This window comes from Ranitomeya imitator, chromosome 3 (genome assembly GCF_032444005.1).
Source record: "Ranitomeya imitator isolate aRanImi1 chromosome 3, aRanImi1.pri, whole genome shotgun sequence".
Lineage (NCBI taxonomy): Eukaryota > Metazoa > Chordata > Amphibia > Anura > Dendrobatidae > Ranitomeya > Ranitomeya imitator.
Window position 1 is genome coordinate 326,957,147 of NC_091284.1, and position 19,892 is coordinate 326,977,038.

Below are 19,892 nucleotides of genomic sequence, written 5' to 3' on the forward strand. Positions count from 1 at the left end.
TCTACACAGCCTAAGAGCTAACTAGCCCTAAAGATAGAAAATAAAGCCTACCTTGCCTCAGAGAAATCCCCCAAAGGAAAAGGCAATCCCCCACATATATTGACTGTGAGTTAAGATGAAAGTCACAAACACAGAAATGAAACAGGTTTCAGCAAAGGGAGGCCAGACTTACTAAACAGACTGAGGATAGGAAAGGTATCTTTGCGGTCAGCACAAAAAACTACAAAAGACCACGCAGAGTGTGCAAAAAGACCTCCGCACCGACTCACGGTGCGGAGGTGCCACTCTGCATCCCAGAGCTTCCAGCTAGCAAGACAAAATCATGATAGCCAACTGGACAAGGAAACAATGAACAAATAATTAACTAGCAGGGACTTAGCTTCTGCTGGAGCAGACAGGCCACCAGAAAGATCCAAGAGCGAACTGAACCAGTACAAGAACATTGCCAGCTGGCATGGAGTAACGATCTGAGTGGAGTTAAATAGAACAGCCAGCCAAAGAATAAACTACGTCACCTGTGGAAGGAACCTCAGAAGCAGCAGCTCCACTCACAGCCACCAGAGGGAGTCCATGGACAGAACTTGCCGAAGTACCATTCATGACCACAGGAGGGAGTTCGAAAACAGAATTCACAACACTGCTGCTAGCAAACGGCAGCACTATTGTTGTGAATTCTGCTTTTGGGCTCCCTCCGGTGGTTGTAGGTGGTAATGCAGTTGTCCCTGGGTTGCAGTCCTGGTCAGGTGTATCTGCTGATTGCAGTTCTGACTGGGCTATTTAGGTGTGCAGGATTCATTAGTCCTTGCCAATTGTCCATGGTTGTTGGGAGGTGTTGGACCTCTGTCTGGTTCCTCCTGCCTTGCTGCCAAATCAGCAAAGATAAGTGTCTGGTTTTGTTTCTGTGGCACACATGCTGTGTGCTTGATAATTCAGTGCTATTCATTTGTTTTTTCTTGTCCAGCTTACATTGTGTCAGTATTTTCTCAGTCTTGTTGGATTCTCAGGAGTTGCAGATATACGTTCCACGTCTTTAGTTAGATGGTGGAATTTTTTGTATTATCTGCTGTGGATATTTTTGGAAGGGTTTTAATACTGACCGCTTAGTATTCTGTCCTATCCTTTCCTATTTAGCTAGAGTGGCCTCTTTTGCTAAATCCTGTTTTCTGCCTACGTGTGTCTTTCCTCTCCTACTCACAGTCAATATTCGTGGGGGGCTGCCTATCCTTTGGGGTTCTGCTCTGAGGCAAGGTAGAATTCCTCTTGCCATCTATAGGGGTATTTAGTCCTCCGGCTGTGTCGAGGTGTCTAGGGTTTGTTAGGCACACCCCACGGCTACTTCTAGTTGCGGTGTTAGTTCAGGATTTGCGGTCAGTACAGTTTCCACCTACTCCAGAGAAAGTTTCATGCGGCTCCAAGGTCACCGGATCATAACAGTACAACTGGCCAATAATGAGTTAAATGCATCTCAGAAGAAGGGAAGAAAGGTGTTGAGCCATTTTTTTTCTGCAGTCTGCTTTGTCTTCTCTTCCCTCTTTTTCTATGGGTGGCTGAGGAGTCTTGTGCTAGCATGGATGTTCAGGAATTAGCTTCTCGTGTAGACCAGATTGCTGCTAGGGTGCAGGGTATTTCTGATTATATTGTTCAGACTCCTGTTTTAGAGCCGAAGATTCCTACTCCTGATTTGTTTTTTGGTGACAGGTCCAAATTTTTGAGTTTTAAAAACAACTGTAAACTGTTTTTTGCTCTGAGACCTCGATCCTCCGGTGATTCCATTCAGCAGGTTAAAATCGTCATCTCCCTGCTGCATGGCGATCCACAGGATTGGGCATTTTTCCTGGAATCTGGGAATCCAGCTTTGCTTAATGTAGACTCCTTTTTTCAGGCTTTAGGATTATTATATGATGAACCGAATTCTGTGGATCAAGCGGAGAAGACCTTGTTGGCCCTGTCTCAAGGTCAAGAGGCGGCAGAATTGTATTGTCAGAAATTTAGAAAATGGTCTGTGTTGACTAAATGGAATGATGATGCTTTGGTGGCAATTTTCAGAAAGGGTCTTTCTGAATCCGTTACAGATGTTATGGTGGGGTTCCCACGCCTTTCGGTTTGAGTGATTCTATGTCTCTGGCCATTCAGATTGACCGGCGCTTGTGGGAGCGCAGAACTGTGTGCGCTGTGGCGTTGTCCTCAGAGCAGATTCCTGAGCCAATGCAGTGTGATAGGATTCTGTCTAGAACGGAACGACAAGGATTCAGACGTCAGAATAGGTTGTGTTATTATTGTGGTGACGCTTCTCATGTCATTTCAGTCTGCCCTAAGCGGACAAAGAGGATCGCTAGTTCATTTACCATCAGTACTGTACAACCTAAATATCTGTTATCTGTGTCCTTGATCTGCTCATTGTCATCATTTTCTGTCATGGCGTTTGTGGATTCAAGCGCTGCCTTGAACTTAATGGACTTTGAGTTTGCCAGGCGTTGTGGTTTTCCCTTGCAGCTTTTGCAGAACCCTATTCCTTTAAGGGGCATTGATGCTACACCTTTGGCTAAAAATAAGCCCCAGTTTTGGACACAGGTGACCATGCACATGGCGCCAGCCCATCAGGAAGATTGTCGATTTCTGGTGTTGCATAATTTGCATGATGCTATCGTGCTGGGTTTCCCGTGGTTGCAGGTACATAATCCTGTGTTGGATTGGAAGTCTATGTCTGTGACTAGTTGGGGTTGTCAGGGGGTTCATAATGATGTTCCTTTGATGTCAATCTCCTCTTCTTCCTCTTCTGAAATTCCAGAGTTTTTGTCCGATTTTCAGGATGTATTCGATGAGCCCAAGTCCAGTTCCCTTCCACCGCACAGGGACTGTGATTGTGCGATTGACTTGATTCCAGGCTGTAAGTTTCCTAAGGGCCGACTTTTCAACCTGTCTGTGCCTGAACATACCGCCATGCGGAGTTATGTTAAAGAGTCTTTGGAGAAAGGGCATATTCAGCCATCTTCTTCACCGTTGGGAGCGGGATTTTTTTTTGTTGCTAAGAAGTTGGCTCCTTGAGACCCTGTATTCATTATCGCCTCTTGAATAAGATCACGGTCAAGTTTCAATACCCTTTACCTTTGCTTTCCGATTTGTTTGCTAGGATTAAGGGGGCTAGTTGGTTTACGAAGATTGACCTTCGGGGGGCATATAATCTTGTTCGTATTAAGCAGGGTGATGAATGGAAAACTGCGTTTAATACGCCCGAAGGCCATTTTGAATACCTTGTGATGCCATTCGGGCTCACTAATGCTCCATCTGTTTTTCAGTCCATCATACATGATATCGTCCGGACTTATATTGATAAATTCTTGATTGTATATTTGGACGATATTTTGATTTTTTCCGATGATTGGGAGTCTCATGTGGAACAGGTCAGGATGGTATTTCAGATCCTTCATGACAATGCTTTGTTTGTAAAGGAGTCTAAGTGTCTCTTTGGGGTGCAGAAAGTTTCTTTTTTGTGCTTCATTTTTTCTCCCTCATCTATGGAGATGGATCCGGTTAAGGTTCAGGCCATTCATGATTGGATTCAACCCACATCCGTGAAGAGCCTTCAGAAATTTTGGGGTTTTGCAAATTTTTATCGCCGTTTCATTGCTAACTTTTCCAGGGCGGTTAAACCCTTGACCGATTTGACGAAGAAAGGCACTGATGTGGCGAATTGGTCCTTTGTGGCTGTCTCTGCCTTTCAGGAGCTTAAACGCCGATTTACTTCTGCTCCGGTGTTGCGCCAACCGGATGTTTCTCTTCCGTTTCAGGTTGAGATTGACGCTTCTGAGATTGGGGCAGGGGCCGTTTTGTCTCAGAGGGATCCTGTTGGTTCCTTGATGAAACCGTGTGCCTTCTTTTCCCGTAAGTTTTTGCCTGCTGAACGCAATTATGATGTCGGCAATCGGGAGTTATTGGCTATGAAGTGGGCGTTTGAGGAGTGGCGACATTGGCTTGAGGGAGCTAAGCACCGTATTGTGGTCTTGACCGATCATAAGAATCTGATTTACCTCGAGTCTGCCAAATGGCTGAATCCTAGACAGGCTCGATGGTCCTTGTTTTTTTCCCGTTTTGATTTCGTGGTCTCGTATCTTCCGGGTTCTAAGAATATTAAGGCTGATGCCCTCTCTATGAGTTTTTTGCCTGATTCTCCTGAGGTCCTTGAACCGGTCGGCATTCTGAAAGAAGGGGTGGTCCTTTCTGCCATTTCCCCTGATTTACGACGGGTTCTTCAGGAATTTCAGGCTGACAGACCTGACCGCTGTCCAGTGGGGAAACTGTTTGTTCCTGACAGATGGACTAGTAGAGTGATTTCTGAGGTTCACTGTTCTGTGTTGGCTGGTCATCCTGGTATTTTTGGTACCAGAGACTTGGTTGGTAGGTCCTTTTGGTGGCCTTCTTTGTCACGTGATGTGCGTTCTTTTGTGCAGTCCTGTAGGACTTGTTTTTCCCGTGCTAGTGGGTTGCTTTTGCCACTGCTGGTCCCTGAGAGACCCTGGACACATATTTCTATGGATTTTATTTCTGATCTTCCGGTTTCCCAGAGGATGTCAGTTATCTGGGTTGTTTGTGACCGATTCTCTAAGATGGTTCATTTGGTGCCTTTGCCTAAATTGCCTTCCTCTTCAGATTTGGTTCCGTTGTTTTTTCAGCATGTGGTTCGTTTGCATGGTATTCCGGAGAATATTGTGTCCGACAGAGGTTCCCAGTTTGTTTCTAGGTTTTGGCGGGCCTTTTGTGCTAGGCTGGGCATTGATTTGTCTTTTTCTTCTGCATTTCATCCTCAGACAAATGGCCAGACCGAGCGAACTAATCAGACTTTGGAGACTTATTTGAGATGCTTTGTGTCTGCTGATCAGGATGATTGGGTGGCCTTCTTGCCATTGGCCGAGTTTGCCCTTAATAATCGGGCTAGTTCGGCTACTTTGGTTTCGCCATTCTTTTGTAATTTTGGTTTTCATCCTCGTTTTTCTTCTGGGCAGGTTGAGCCTTCTGACTGTCCTGGTGTGGATTCTGTGGTTGACAGGTTGCAGCAGATTTGGGCTCATGTGGTGGACAACTTGGTGTTGTCTCAGGAGGAGGCTCAACGTTTTGCTAACCGTCGTCGGTGTGTTGGTTCCCGACTTCGGGTTGGGGATCTGGTCTGGTTGTCTTCCCGTCATGTTCCTATGAAGGTTTCTTCTCCTAAGTTTAAGCCTTGGTTTATTGGTCCTTATAGGATTTCTGGGATTATTAATCCGGTGTCTTTTCGATTGGCGCTTCCGGCCTCTTTTGCTATCCATAATGTCTTCCATAGATCTTTATTGCGGAAATATGTGGTGCCCGTTGTTCCCTCTGTTGATCCTCCGGCCCCTGTGTTGGTTGATGGGCAGTTGGAGTATGTGGTTGAGAAGATTTTGGACTCTCGTTTTTCGAGGCGGAGGCTTCAGTACCTTGTCAAATGGAAGGGTTATGGCCAGGAGGATAATTCTTGGGTTTTTGCCTCTGATGTCCATGCTCCTTATTTAGTTTGTGCCTTTGATCTGGCTCGTCCTGATCGGCCTGGGGGCTCTGGTGAGGGTTCGGTGACCCCTCCTCAAGGGGGGGGTACTGTTGTGAATTCTGCTTTTGGGCTCCCTCCGGTGGTTGTAGGTGGTAATGCAGTTGTCCCTGGGTTGCAGTCCTGGTCAGGTGTATCTGCTGATTGCAGTTCTGACTGGGGTATTTAGGTGTGCAGGATTCATTAGTCCTTGCCAGTTGTCCGTGGTTGTTGGGAGGTGTTGGACCTCTGTCTGGTTCCTCCTGCCTTGCTGCCAAATCAGCAAAGATAAGTGTCTGGTTTTGTTTCTGTGGCACACATGCTGTGTGCTTGATAATTCAGTGCTATTCATTTGTTTTTTCTTGTCCAGCTTACATTGTGTCAGTATTTTCTCAGTCTTGTTGGATTCTCAGGAGTTGCAGATATACGTTCCACGTCTTTAGTTAGATGGTGGAATTTTTTGCATTATCTGCTGTGGATATTTTTGGAAGGGTTTTAATACTGACCGCTTAGTATTCTGTCCTATCCTTTCCTATTTAGCTAGAGTGGCCTCTTTTGCTAAATCCTGTTTTCTGCCTTCGTGTGTCTTTCCTCTCCTACTCACAGTCAGTATTCGTGGGGGGCTGCCTATCCTTTGGGGTTCTGCTCTGAGGCAAGGTAGAATTCCTCTTTCCATCTATAGGGGTATTTAGTTCTCCGGCTGTGTCGAGGTGTCTAGGGTTTGTTAGGCACACCCCATGGCTACTTCTAATTGCGGTGTTAGTTCAGGATTTGCGGTCAGTACAGTTTCCACCTACTCCAGAGAAAGTTTCATGCGGCTCCAAGGTCACCGGATCATAACTGTTGTGAATTCTGTGGCAGAGCTCCTTCCTGTGGTCACAAGTGGTACTTCGGCTGATTCTGTCTGTGAGCTTCCGTTGGTGGAGGAGAGTGGTACTGCGGCTTCTGAGTTTCCTTCCTCAGGTGATGTGGTGAAGTCGTTAGGTGCTGCTCTATTTAACTCCACCTGGTGCTCTGATCCTGGCCTCCAGTCAATGTTCTAGTATTGGACTTGTTTCCTCCTGGATCGTTCCTGTGGCCTGCTGCTCTGCATAGCCAAGTTCCGCTTTGTTATTTTGTTTGCTGTTTTTTTCTGTCCAGCTTGCTTATTTGGTTTTTCTTGCTTGCTGGAAGCTCTGGCACGCAGAGGGTGTACCTCCGTGCCGTTAGTCGGTACGGAGGGTCTTTTTGCCCCCTTTGCGTGGTTGTTTGTAGGGTTTTGTGTTGATCGCAAAGTTACCTTTCCTATCCTCGCTCTGTTCAGAAAGTCGGGCCTCACTTTGCTAAATCTATTTCATCTCTACGTTTGTCTTTTCATCTTAACTCACAGTCATTATATGTGGGGGCTGCCTTTTCCTTTGGGGTATTTCTCTGAGGCAAGGTAGGCTTATTTTCTATCTTCAGGCTAGCTAGTTTCTCAGGCTGTGCCGAGTTGCATAGGGAGCGTTAGGCGCAATCCACGGCTGCCTCTAGTGTTGATGGAGAGGATTAGGGATTGCGGTCAGCAGAGTTCCCACGTCTCAGAGCTCGTTCTATGTTTTTGGGTTATTGTCAGGTCACTGTATGTGCTCTGACTTCTATGTCCATTGTGGTACTGAATTACCAAATCATAACAGTACTGGAGGCCCAAAGTACTAATGATTCTCAATAGAGGGAAAAAAGAAGTTCTGAGACCATTTTTTTTTTCTTTGCACTGTGTTTTGCCTTTTTTTCCCCTAGACATTTGGGTGGTTCAGGACACAGGTGTGGACATGGACATTCAGGGTCTGTGCTCTTCAATGGATAATCTCGTTATAAATGTACAAAAGATTCAAGATTTGGTGCTTCAGAATCCTATGTTAGAACCAAGAATTCCTATTCCTGATTTGTTTTATGGTGATAGAGCCAAATTTGTGAATTTCAAAAATAATTGCAAACTGTTTCTGGCCTTGAAACCTCGCTCCTCTGGTGACCCAGTTCAACAAGTTAGAATTATTATTTCTTTTTTGCGTGGCGACCCTCAAGACTGGGCATTTTCCCTTGCGCCAGGAGATCCTGCATTAAGTAATATTGATGCGTTTTTCCTGGTGCTCGGATTGCTGTACGATGAACCTAATTCGGTGGATCAGGCAGAGAAAAATTTGCTGGCTCTGTGTCAGGGTCAGGATGAGACTGAGATTTACTGTCAGAAATTTAGAAGATGGTCGGTGCTCACTCAATGGAATGAAGGTGCGCTCGCAGCTATTTTCAGAAATGGTCTCTCTGAAGCCCTTAAGGATGTCATGGTGGGATTTCCTATGCCTGCTGGTCTTAATGAGTCTATGTCTTTGGCCATTCAGATCGGTCGACGCTTGCGTGAGCGTAAATCTGTGCACCATTTGGCGGTATTATCTGAGCATAAACCTGAGCCTATGCAGTGCGATAGGACTTTGACCAGAGTTGAACGGCAAGAACACAGACGTCACAATGGGCTGTGTTTCTACTGTGGTGATTCCACTCATACTATCTCTGTTTGTCCTAAACGCACTGGGCGGTTCGCTAGGTCTGCCACCATTGGTACAGTACAGTCAAAATTTCTTTTGTCCGTTACTTTGATCTGCTCTTTGTCATCTTATTCTGTCATGGCATTTGTGGATTCAGGCGCTGCTCTGAATTTGATGGACTTGGAGTATGCCAGGCGTTGTGGGTTTTTCTTGGAGCCCTTGCAGTGTCCTATTCCATTGAGAGGAATTGATGCTACACCTTTGGCCAAGAATAAGCCTCAGTACTGGACCCAGCTGACCATGTGCATGGCTCCTGCACATCAGGAGGATATTCGCTTTCTGGTGTTGCATAATCTGCATGATGTGGTCGTGTTGGGGTTGCCATGGCTACAGGTCCATAATCCAGTATTAGATTGGAAATCCATGTCTGTGTCCAGCTGGGGTTGTCAGGGGGTACATGGTGATGTCCCATTCCTGTCTATTTCATCATCCACCCCTTCTGAGGTCCCAGAGTTCTTGTCTGATTACCGGGATGTATTTGATGAGCCCAAGTCCGATACCCTACATCCGCATAGGGATTGTGATTGTGCTATCGATTTGATTCCTGGTAGTAAATTTCCAAAAGGTCGACTGTTTAATTTATCTGTACCTGAGCACGCCGCTATGCGGAGTTACGTGAAGGAGTCCTTGGAGAAGGGGCATATTCGCCCGTCATCGTCGCCATTGGGAGCGGGGTTCTTTTTTGTGGCCAAGAAGGATGGTTCGTTGAGACCTTGTATAGATTACCGCCTTCTAAATAAGATCACGGTCAAATTTCAGTACCCCTTGCCGCTGTTATCTGATTTGTTTGCTCGGATTAAGGGGGCTAGTTGGTTCACCAAGATAGATCTTCGTGGTGCATATAATCTTGTGCGTATTAAGCGAGGCGATGAATGGAAAACTGCATTTAATACGCCCGAGGGCCATTTTGAATACCTGGTTATGCCATTCGGACTTGCCAATGCTCCATCAGTGTTTCAGTCCTTTATGCATGACATCTTCCGAGAGTACCTGGATAAATTCCTGATTGTGTACTTGGATGATATTTTGGTCTTCTCGGATGATTGGGAGTCTCATGTGAAGCAGGTCAGAATGGTGTTCCAGGTCCTGCGTGCTAATTCTTTGTTTGTGAAGGGATCAAAGTGTCTCTTTGGTGTTCAGAAGGTTTCATTTTTGGGGTTCATTTTTTCCCCTTCTACTATCGAGATGGATCCTGTTAAGGTCCAGGCCATCCATGATTGGACTCAGCCGACATCTCTGAAGAGTCTGCAAAAGTTCCTGGGCTTTGCTAATTTTTATCGTCGCTTCATCTGCAATTTTTCTAGTATTGCTAAACCATTGACCGATTTGACCAAGAAGGGTGCTGATGTGGTCAATTGGTCTACTGCTGCTGTGGAAGCTTTTCAAGAGTTGAAGCGTCGTTTTTCTTCTGCCCCTGTGTTATGTCAGCCAGATGTTTCGCTTCCGTTCCAGGTCGAGGTTGATGCTTCTGAAATTGGAGCGGGGGCTGTTTTGTCGCAGAGAAGTTCTGGTTGCTCGGTGATGAAACCATGCGCCTTCTTTTCCAGGAAGTTTTCGCCTGCTGAGTGAAATTATGATGTTGGGAATCGAGAGTTGCTGGCCATGAAGTGGGCATTCGAGGAGTGGCGTCATTGGCTTGAAGGAGCTAAGCATCGCGTGGTGGTCTTGACTGATCATAAGAACTTGACTTATCTCGAGTCTGCCAAACGGTTGAATCCTAGACAGGCTCGCTGGTCGCTGTTTTTCTCCCGTTTTGACTTTGTGGTTTCGTACCTTCCGGGCTCTAAAAATGTGAAGGCGGATGCCCTGTCTAGGAGTTTTGTGCCCGACTCTCCGGGTTTATCTGAGCCGGCGGGTATTCTCAAAGAGGGAGTAAGTGTGTCTGCCATCTCCCCTGATTTGCGGCGGGTGCTGCAAAAACTTCAGGCTAATAAACCTGATCGTTGCCCAGCGGAGAAACTGTTTGTCCCTGATAGGTGGACGACTAGAGTTATCTCTGAGGTTCATTTTTCGGTGTTGGCTGGTGATCCTGGAATCTTTGGTACCAGAGAGTTAGTGGCTAGATCCTTTTGGTGGCCATCTCTGCCACGGGATGTGCGTTCTTTTGTGCAATCCTGTGGGATTTGTGCTCGGGCTAAGCCCTGCTGTTCTCGTGCCAGTGGGTTGCTTTTGCCCTTGCCGGTCCCGAAGAGGCCTTGGACACATATCTCTATGAATTTTATTTCAGATCTTCCCGTTTCTCAAAAAATGTCAGTCATTTGGGTGGTTTGTGATCGCTTCTCTAAGATGGTCCATTTGGTACCCTTGTCTAAATTACCTTCCTCCTCTGATTTGGTGCCATTGTTCTTCCAGCATGTGGTTCGTTTACATGGCATTCCGGAGAATATCGTTTCTGACAGAGGTTCCCAGTTTGTTTCGAGGTTTTGGCGAGCCTTTTGTGCTAGGATGGGCATTGACTTGTCTTTTTCCTCGGCTTTCCATCCTCAGACTAATGGCCAGACCGAACGAACCAATCAGACCTTGGAAACATATCTGAGATGCTTTGTTTCTGCTGATCAGGATGACTGGGTGTCCTTTTTGCCTTTGGCTGAGTTCGCCCTTAATAATCGGGCCAGCTCGGCTACCTTGGTTTCGCCGTTTTTCTGCAACTCTGGGTTCCATCCTCGTTTCTCTTCAGGGCAGGTTGAGTCTTCAGACTGTCCTGGTGTGGATACTGTGGTGGACAGGTTGCAGTAGATCTGGACTCAGGTAGTGGACAATTTGACCTTGTCCCAGGAGAAGGCTCAACGTTTTGCTAATCGCAGATGCTGTGTGGGTCCCCGACTTCGTGTTGGGGATTTGGTTTGGTTGTCATCTCGTCATATTCCTATGAAGGTTTCCTCTCCTAAATTTAAGCCTCGTTTCATTGGTCCATATGGGATTTCTGAGGTTCTTAATCCTGTGTCTTTTCGTTTGACCCTTCCGGATTCTTTTTCCATCCATAACGTATTCCATAGGTCAATGTTGCGGAGATACGTGGCATCTATAGTTCCATCTGTTGATCCTCCTGCCCCAGTTTTGGTGGAGGGGGAGTTGGAGTATATAGTGGAGAAGATTTTGGATTCTCGTGTTTCGAGACGGAAACTCCAGTATCTGGTTAAGTGGAAGGGTTATGCTCAGGAAGATAATTCCTGGGTCTTTGCCTCTGATGTCCATGCTCCCGATCTTGTTCGTGCCTTTCATATGGCTCATCCTGGTCGTCCTGGGGGCTCTGGTGAGGGTTCGGTGACCCCTCCTCAAGGGGGGGTACTGTTGTGAATTCTGTGGCAGAGCTCCCTCCTGTGGTCACAAGTGGTACTTCGGCTGATTCTGTCTGTGAGCTTCCGTTGGTGGAGGAGAGTGGTACTGCGGCTTCTGAGTTTCCTTCCTCAGGTGATGTGGTGAAGTCGTTAGGTGCTGCTCTATTTAACTCCACCTGGTGCTCTGATCCTGGCCTCCAGTCAATGTTTTACTATTGGACTTGTTTCCTCCTGGATCGTTCCTGTGGCCTGCTGCTCTGCATAGCTAAGTTCCGCTTTGTTATTTTGTTTGCTGTTTTTTTCTGTCCAGCTTGCTTATTTGGTTTTTCTTGCTTGCTGGAAGCTCTGGCACGCAGAGGGTGTACCTCCGTGCCGTTAGTCGGTACGGAGGGTCTTTTTGCCCCCTTTGCGTGGTTGTTTGTAGGGTTTTGTGTTGACTGCAAAGTTACCTTTCCTATCCTCGCTCTGTTCAGAAAGTCGGGCCTCACTTTGCTAAATCTATTTCATCTCTACGTTTGTCTTTTCATCTTAACTCACAGTCATTATATGTGGGGGCTGCCTTTTCCTTTGGGCTATTTCTCTGAGGCAAGGTAGGCTTATTTTCTATCTTCAGGCTAGCTAGTTTCTCAGGCTGTGCTGAGTTGCATAGGGAGCGTTAGGCGCAATCCACGGCTGCCTCTAGTGTTGTTGGAGAGGATTAGGGATTGCGGTCAGCAGAGTTCCCACGTCTCAGAGCTCGTTCTATGTTTTTGGGTTATTGTCAGGTCACTGTATGTGCTCTGACTTCTATGTCCATTGTTGTACTGAATTACCAAATCATAACACATAACACATTATATGGCGGTATGGACTAACTCAGTTAATTCACAGAGTAGCCGTGAAAGCAAAGCACTGTGCCCTGTTAGACTTCACAGAGGCACAGGCTAACTGCCCAAACAGAGAGCAGTCAGTGGTCATGCATGCACACAAAACTCCTCGCTCGAGGTGCCAGCATTCTAGGGTCTTATTTCAGCCAGGTCCCTGAATACATACAAACACAATCTCCTCGCCGGAGGTGCCAGCATTCTAGGGGCTTATTTCAGCCGGGTCCCTGAACACACTTTTACGTGACCACACTGGCGCAAACCACATAACATAGAACAATACTAGCACATGGACGTGCGGCCATGCGCGCCTTAAATAGTTGCAGCACGTACAGGACCTTCCTAGAAGGACCAATGAGAGGCTGCCACAGAGCGTGAGCACCTACAGGACCTTCCTGAAGGACCAATGGCCTTAGCTGCAGTATCTGATCATGTGACCCTCGATCTCCACTGAGAGATCTTACTCTGGGCATGCTCAGAACGAGAAAAGCACTACTTGGTCCCAGAAGCATCTGCTCGCCGCTGCCCAGCACTGACTCCAATGGCAGAAGCAGGAAAAGCAGCAGTAACTCTTTGTACAGAGTCAGACTGAGCGAGACGCTGGGACCGACGTCTCGGCTGAGCAGGCTCCACTGCGGCAGGAGAAGAATGGGAGACCGCAGCGGAGACGGCCCGAGATTTCCCCGGTGCAGAGGTGGGAACTTGACCCCTAACACAGACAGGAAAAAAGAGGACTAATGGCCTAAAATGCTCAAACATGGAGCACGCAGATATATGAGGCCTGTCACCGAAATACTACACTAACAAATGTGTGGCCTGTATTTTTTTAAATGCAAAATAGTTCTGTTTATAAGTAGAGTAACAGACAGGAAAAAAGTGGACTAATGGCCTAAAATGCCCAAACATGGAACACGCAGATATATGAGGCCTGTCACAGAAATACTACACTAACAAATATGTGGCCTGTATTTTTTTTAATGCAAAATAGTGCTGTATATAAGTAGAGTAACAGACAGCAAAAACAGTGGAAAACCGACCTAAAATGCCCAAACATGGAGCAAGCAGATATATGAGGCCTGTCACGGAAATACCACACTGCTATGTGGCCTGTATTTTTTAAATGCAAAATAGTGCTGTATCTAAGTAGAGTAACAGACAGCAAAAACAGTGGACAACCAGCCTAAAATTCCCAAATTTGGAGCACGCAGATACATGAGGCCTGTCACAGAAATACCACACTGACAAATATGTGGCCTGTATTTTTTTAAATGCAAAATAGTGCTGTTAAAAAGTAGAGTAACAGACAGCAAAAACCAGCCTAAAATTCCCAAACTTGGAGCACGCAGATACATGAGGCCTGTCACAGAAATACCACACTGACAAATATGTGGCCTGAATTTTTGAATGCTCCAAACATGGAGTACGCAGATATATGAGGCCTGTCACAGAAATACCACACTGTCAAATATGTGGCCTGAATTTTTTTAAATGCAAAATAGTGCTGTTTATAAGTAGAGTAACAGACAGGAAAAAAGTGGACTAATGGCCTAAAATGCCCAAACTTTGAGCATGCAGGTATATGAGGCCTGTCACTGGAATACCACACTGACATATATGTGGCCTGTATTTCTTTAAGTAGAGTCACAGACAGCAAAAACAGTGGAAAACTGGCCTAAAATGCCCAATCTTGGAGCACGCAGATATATGAGGCCTGTCTCGGAAATACCACTCTGACAAATATGTGGCCGGCATTTTTTTGAATGCAAAATAGTGCTGTATTCAAGTAGAGTAACAGACAGCAAAAACAGTGGAAAACCGGCCTAAAATGCCCAAACTTGGAGCATGCAGATATATGAGGCCTGTCACTGGAATACCACACTGACATATATGTGGCCTGTATTTCTTTAATGCAAAACAATGCTGTAGATAAGTAGAGTCACAGACAGCAAAAACAGTGGAAAACCGGCCTAAAATGCCCAATCTTGGAGCACGCAGATATATGAGGCCTGTCTCGGAAATACCACTCTGACAAATATTTGGCCGGCATTTTTTTAAATGCAAAATAGTGCTGTATTCAAGTAGAGTAACAGACAGCAAAAACAGTGGAAAACCGGCCTAAAATGCCCAATCTTGGAGGATGCAGATATATGAGGTCTGTCTTGGAAATACTACTCTGACAAATATGTGGCCGGCATTTTTTTAAATGCAAAATAGTGCTGTATATAAGTAGAGTAACAGACAGAAAAACAGTAGAAAACCAACCTAAAATTCCCAAACATGGAGCAAGCAGATATATGAGGCCTGTCACGGAAATACCACACTGACAAATATGTGGCCTGTACTTTTTAAATGCAAAATAGTGCTGTATATAAGTAGAGTAAGACACAGCAAAGAAAGTTGAAAACTGGCCTAAAATGCCCAAACTTTGAGCACGCAGTTATAGAAGGCCTGTCACGGAAATACCACACTGACAAATATGTGGCCTGTATTTTTTTAAATGCAAAATAATGCTGTATATAAGTAGAGAAACAGACAGCAAAAACAGTGGAAAACCGGCCTAAAATCCCCAAACTTGGAGTACGCAGATATGTGAGGCCTGTCACGGAAATACCACACTGACAAATATGTGGCCTGTATTTTTTTAATTGCAAAATAGTGCTGTATATAAGTAGAGTAAAAGACTGAAAAAACAATAGAAAACCGGCCAAAAATGCCCAAACTTGGAGCACCCAGATATTTGAGGCCTGTCACAGAAATAACACACTGACAAATATGTGGCCTGTATTTTTTAAAATGCAAAATAGTGGTGTATATAAGATAGCAGCTTATCTGGCATATCTGCATGGTACATATAAGTTACTTAACAATTTGTACCCGTATATAGAAGGACCTTGGGACCTATCATCTTGTTTATAACACAACCACAAACAAAGAAAAGATGATACTAGGTCAAATAAAGTATCAAACTGTTACAACTTTATTGTTAAAATCATCAGACAACAGGTGAAAAGGAGATGACATACAGAGCAATATCTAAAAGACTATTGTAAATAACAGCAGGAGGCTTGTGCCCAGGAAATCCAATACAAAATACCTTAGATCCCTAGTATCTCTAGAATATTTAAATATAAAATCTTACTTTGAATATATATAATAGTTTCTAATGAATGTCCCAATCATATGAATAATTGTAGAGACCAAGTTATCCTCAAATATATTCCTGCAAATTGCGGGTGACCGACATCGCCAAAATATTGGTGCTGACAAAGTTCTAGCACCCATCAGATCCCGGACCACACCATCATAGCAATCATGGTTAAATGATTAATAAATACATAGTGCAATTCAAGATCGCTATTTACCCATCGCAATGCAGACCGGATCTCCTGGGACGTGGAGTTTTGTGTGGTGAGCATGCATACAGGCCATGGAGGTTAAGTGCATTGCTTGTTGTTTGTTTTCTAACAATTGTACCTGCTGATTCCAGGTCTTTCTGTAACTCTTCGCAGGTAGTCTTTGGCTCTTGGACAATTCTTATGATAATTATTTTATCTCCTCTGTCTGAAATCTTGCAGGAAGCATTTGGTCAAAGCCGGTTTATGGTGAAATGATGCTCTTTCCACTTCCGCATTATTGCCCCAGTAATGCTCACTGGAATCTTCAGTAGTTTAGAAACTTTGTTAATGCCATCAGTATTTTTTGCAAAAATAAGGTTGCGAAGGTCTTGAGACAGCTCACTGGTTTTAGCCATCATGAGATATTTCTTGTGTGGCACCATAGTAATGAGGCACCTTTTTATACTTCATGAGTTGAAACAACTGATATTCTTTTTCACTAAGTGGCAGGATTGTTTCTAATTACTGATAGATTTCAGCTGGTGTTATGACTTTCCATGACTTTTTGCACTTCTCTTGCTATCAACATTTGATGAGAATTTCATGTCAATAGCACGATTAGAAATATATTTGCTTAGAAAATTGGTGACGTGGTCAATACTTATTTCACGATTTCTTTATTTATAGGTAGAATATAGTAGATAAGCAAGGACTTAAGTGACTATACAAAAACAAAGTCGCAAGTCTTATATTTTTTTAAAGAATTTAAGGGAGATACATGTACTCAGTTAACTGATATGATCTACCATTAACCTATAAAGAAGATGTGTAGCATCAGAAGTGTGCATTATATTGTTTTTCAGCAGCCTTAGACACAAAGTTGGGTAATTTATCAAAGCTGGTGAAGAACCTGTTTTTCAATTAAAAACATAGCACTGTACAGCTATCAGTCAGTAGTTGGCTCAGTAATAGTAACTGCCTGCCAAAGTTATCTACGATCTATGCGCTCTGCAACAAGGTATGAGCAAGCCAATGTAGTGCCACTGCACCCTGTATTAGGCTACGTTCACATTAGCGTTTTGCGTGTTTGCGCTGGGCGACGCAGCGGCGACGCATGCGTCATGCGCCCCTATATTTAACATGGGGGACACATGGACATGCGTTGTGCTGCGTTGTGCGATGCATGCGGTTTTTTTGCCGCAAGCGTCGGGCGCAGAAAACGCAACAAGTTGCATTTTTCTTGCGTCCAAATTTCAGCAAAAAACGACGCATGCATCGCAAAACGCAGCGTTTTGGTGCGTTTTTATTTGCGTTGTGCGTTGCGTCACCGACGCAGCGGCGCACAACACAAATGTGAACGTAGCCTTAGCTTCAGGTTCTGACATCACAATGTGATGTTTATACAATTATTCTTTAGAATATTATTATTCTCAAATTAGGTTTTAAATGTACAGTATTAAAACCTTTGTCTTTATCTTATAGTTTTGTTGATCTGTGGCTCCTGATGACAGCAATGAATGATCTTCCCTGCTCTGTAAATATCCTTGGATCAACATTGTTTTCTCCAAAGTGTCGTGCTTTCACTAGTTAATGCTTATTTTTTAGCTTGTAATCATCAAATCTTTTGCCTACATTTTATAGAGTTTTCATAGAGAAGAGTGATATAACATTTGTAGAGTATTATGACTGGTTGTATTAATCACTACAAAATGTCATTTTATGAAAATGGTGACATATGTGGTGGTATTACTACTGTCACATGTATCAAATTCTTCATTTTTTGTACCTATGTATGTGTTCCAAAGATGTCCATACTCTCCTCCAAGATATGTCACAATACAATATTTTTGTATTGAAAGCAGCATTACATCTTCATCTGTGTCTGCAGACATAGTAATCAATGCAAACTATTAATTCCTTAACATCTTTGATAATAAAGTTCAGAGTTTGGATACAACTATTGAATGACTTGTAAATTGCTTTTTTTTCTTTTGCTATCTGTCAGCTGATCACGGAATAGATAAAACAACAAACTGTAGTTAATAAATCAAAATCAAAGTGTCTGTAATTACATTTTATTGTATGTAATGTAAAAGTGCACCTCGGCACATTCAATCCAATATTGTGACAAATGCACTAAATGTGGTGTTAGATCTTCTTTTTAAACAAATACTAATTATAGAAAGCCCACACAAAGGAAAACAAAACGTTATCCAATTTACAAAATAAAGGCATTGAGCAAAACTGTTCCTAATTAAAAAATAACTATCTGACGAAAAACTTCCCAATCACAGTGCAGCTATTATATTTGAAGAGCACTATAAGAAATGAGAAGTGAGCTGTAATCACTAAAGATGAGTGAATTACTTCATTTTGTCAGCTTTGCTGAATTTCCCCCCAACATAAGATTTGTGACAACTAAATTTGCAGAAATTGCATAATTAAAAAGCCTATAATTGTCTGGAAAAATATGTGTAGAACACTGTGAGTTCCCTTTAGAGTTAATTGAACATGTTTTGAGCTCTGTACTGCAAACACAGCCTTTTTGATGTGTTTGCAGTAGGCTACCTAATTAGGCTACCTATTTGTATAAATGGTCAAAAAAATATCCAATTGGGGGCAGATGTGCGCATTGCTATTTATAGACAGGTGGGGTAAACATTAGAGTTGAGTGAATTTTTCAATGTTGGGTTCGGTTTACGATCACTGGCGAATATTGTTTTTGCAATATTCGCCGAACAGAGCCGAACGCAATTGGAGTCAATGGGAGTAGAAATGAGCAAATATGTTCAGAAACGAGCATCAAACATAAACTCGGCATGAATAGGGTACCAATATGGCAAATTCTTATCCGGCAATCGCTTCCGAACATATTCACTCATCTCTAGTAAACAGAAGAAGCCATGGAATTTTCACATGGTCAGGTGCATCAAGTATCCTTGTTTGGTAAAGTACAAGGAACTTTGCTAAATGAAGAAGTGATACATTTTTTATAAGCCATCCAAAAATTATTCCTTTAATAGGGAGTCAAATCAAGTGTACTGTTTTAAATGTGAAGAAGTAATGGCTTCTCAACCAGAAGTGAAAAATAATATCCATTTTTGATGTCTGTAACTAATTTACTAATCACAAAATCATTACGCCATTACTAAAGCTTTTTTTTTAAGTCATCCAAAAATTATCCCCCTTTTTCTGGAGACAAAAGTGGTGCTTTTTTTCGAATCCTGACAGTGAGTATATTTCACGCCATTAAGATTTGGCATTCTATAGTACCATTTACTTTCAGCTCTAGAGTTGTGCTTTAAATGTAAGTCCCCTGCCCCTGGTCATATACTCATACTCTAGCATCTTCACCGTTTTTCGTCGCCGGTCCTGTCCCGTGACTCCATTGTTAAAGAAATGGTTAATTTCAAATCTGAATAAAATAAAAATTAATAAGTATTGTGCAAGATGTCCTGTGTTCTAGTTATCATCTGTCTGCTTGTGGACAATTTCACGGACATTCTACATAGCCCATGGTCAGCATTTCCCAGAATTTGTCAAGTACATGTTGCTGAAACGATATTTGTCTGTATTTGTCTGTATCCACCTAAAAATCCTGAATGTGGCCTGAAGTCAGAAGCTACGTCACAAGCTGTGAATGCAAGTCTCAAACAGAGGCTCTCAAAGACTTATACTAAAAAGGGACAAAAAGTGACCTCTGCGCAGCTCCATGAAACACTGGAGCTACAGGGATATAACACACAGCCGCACTCTTGAAGGTTCCTTCAAAATATATGGTTTTTCATTATTCTCCACACAAGTTCATCACAGTGATAAATCACAGAAGAGTGAAATTTTTTGTTATCCAAGCGATTTCTTAGCGTTCCAACCTGAGCCCCGTCTTTCTCAAATTTGCAAGTGTGACTAGTAGTAGAGATAAGCTGGAGATGAACTAGTACCTCGTATATAACAGTGAGCTTCCTATGAGAAGGTAAGTACATAAGTTAATACATTGGTGGCAGGGCTGCCATCAGGGCATTACTGCCGTTACTGCTGTATGGGGCCCAGTGAGCAGCAGTACACAGAGGGACCCACAGGTCTGGGGTCCCGCTTATGTGCTTCTGCTCACCAGGCCCCATCATGCATTAAAGTGGTGCGTGCTGCGGCACACACGTCGGCGCTGGGGCCCGGGAGCTTTCTCGGAGCTGTGCACTGTCGTCTTACCTTGATGGCTGTGCAGCTCCGGCTCCCTCCGTCTTCTGTGTAGCTCATGTCAGGTAACAGTCCGTACCCGATGACATCTTCGCATACGCGCCGACATGTACCAGATGCTGAAA

General features: G+C 43.9%; 1 protein-coding gene across 1 annotated transcript in view; it reads left to right on the top strand.

Moving 5' to 3' along the window:
* LOC138669862 (transcription elongation factor A protein 3-like) overlaps positions 1-17,534 on the top strand; it is a 334,979-nt gene extending 317,445 nt beyond the window's left edge. The window contains exon 14 of the mRNA XM_069756695.1: positions 17,056-17,534. Within this exon, the coding sequence (XP_069612796.1) occupies positions 17,056-17,064 (9 nt within the window). The 3' untranslated portion in view covers positions 17,065-17,534. The remainder of the gene's footprint in view (positions 1-17,055) is intronic.
* The last annotated feature ends 2,358 nt before the right edge of the window (positions 17,535-19,892 follow it).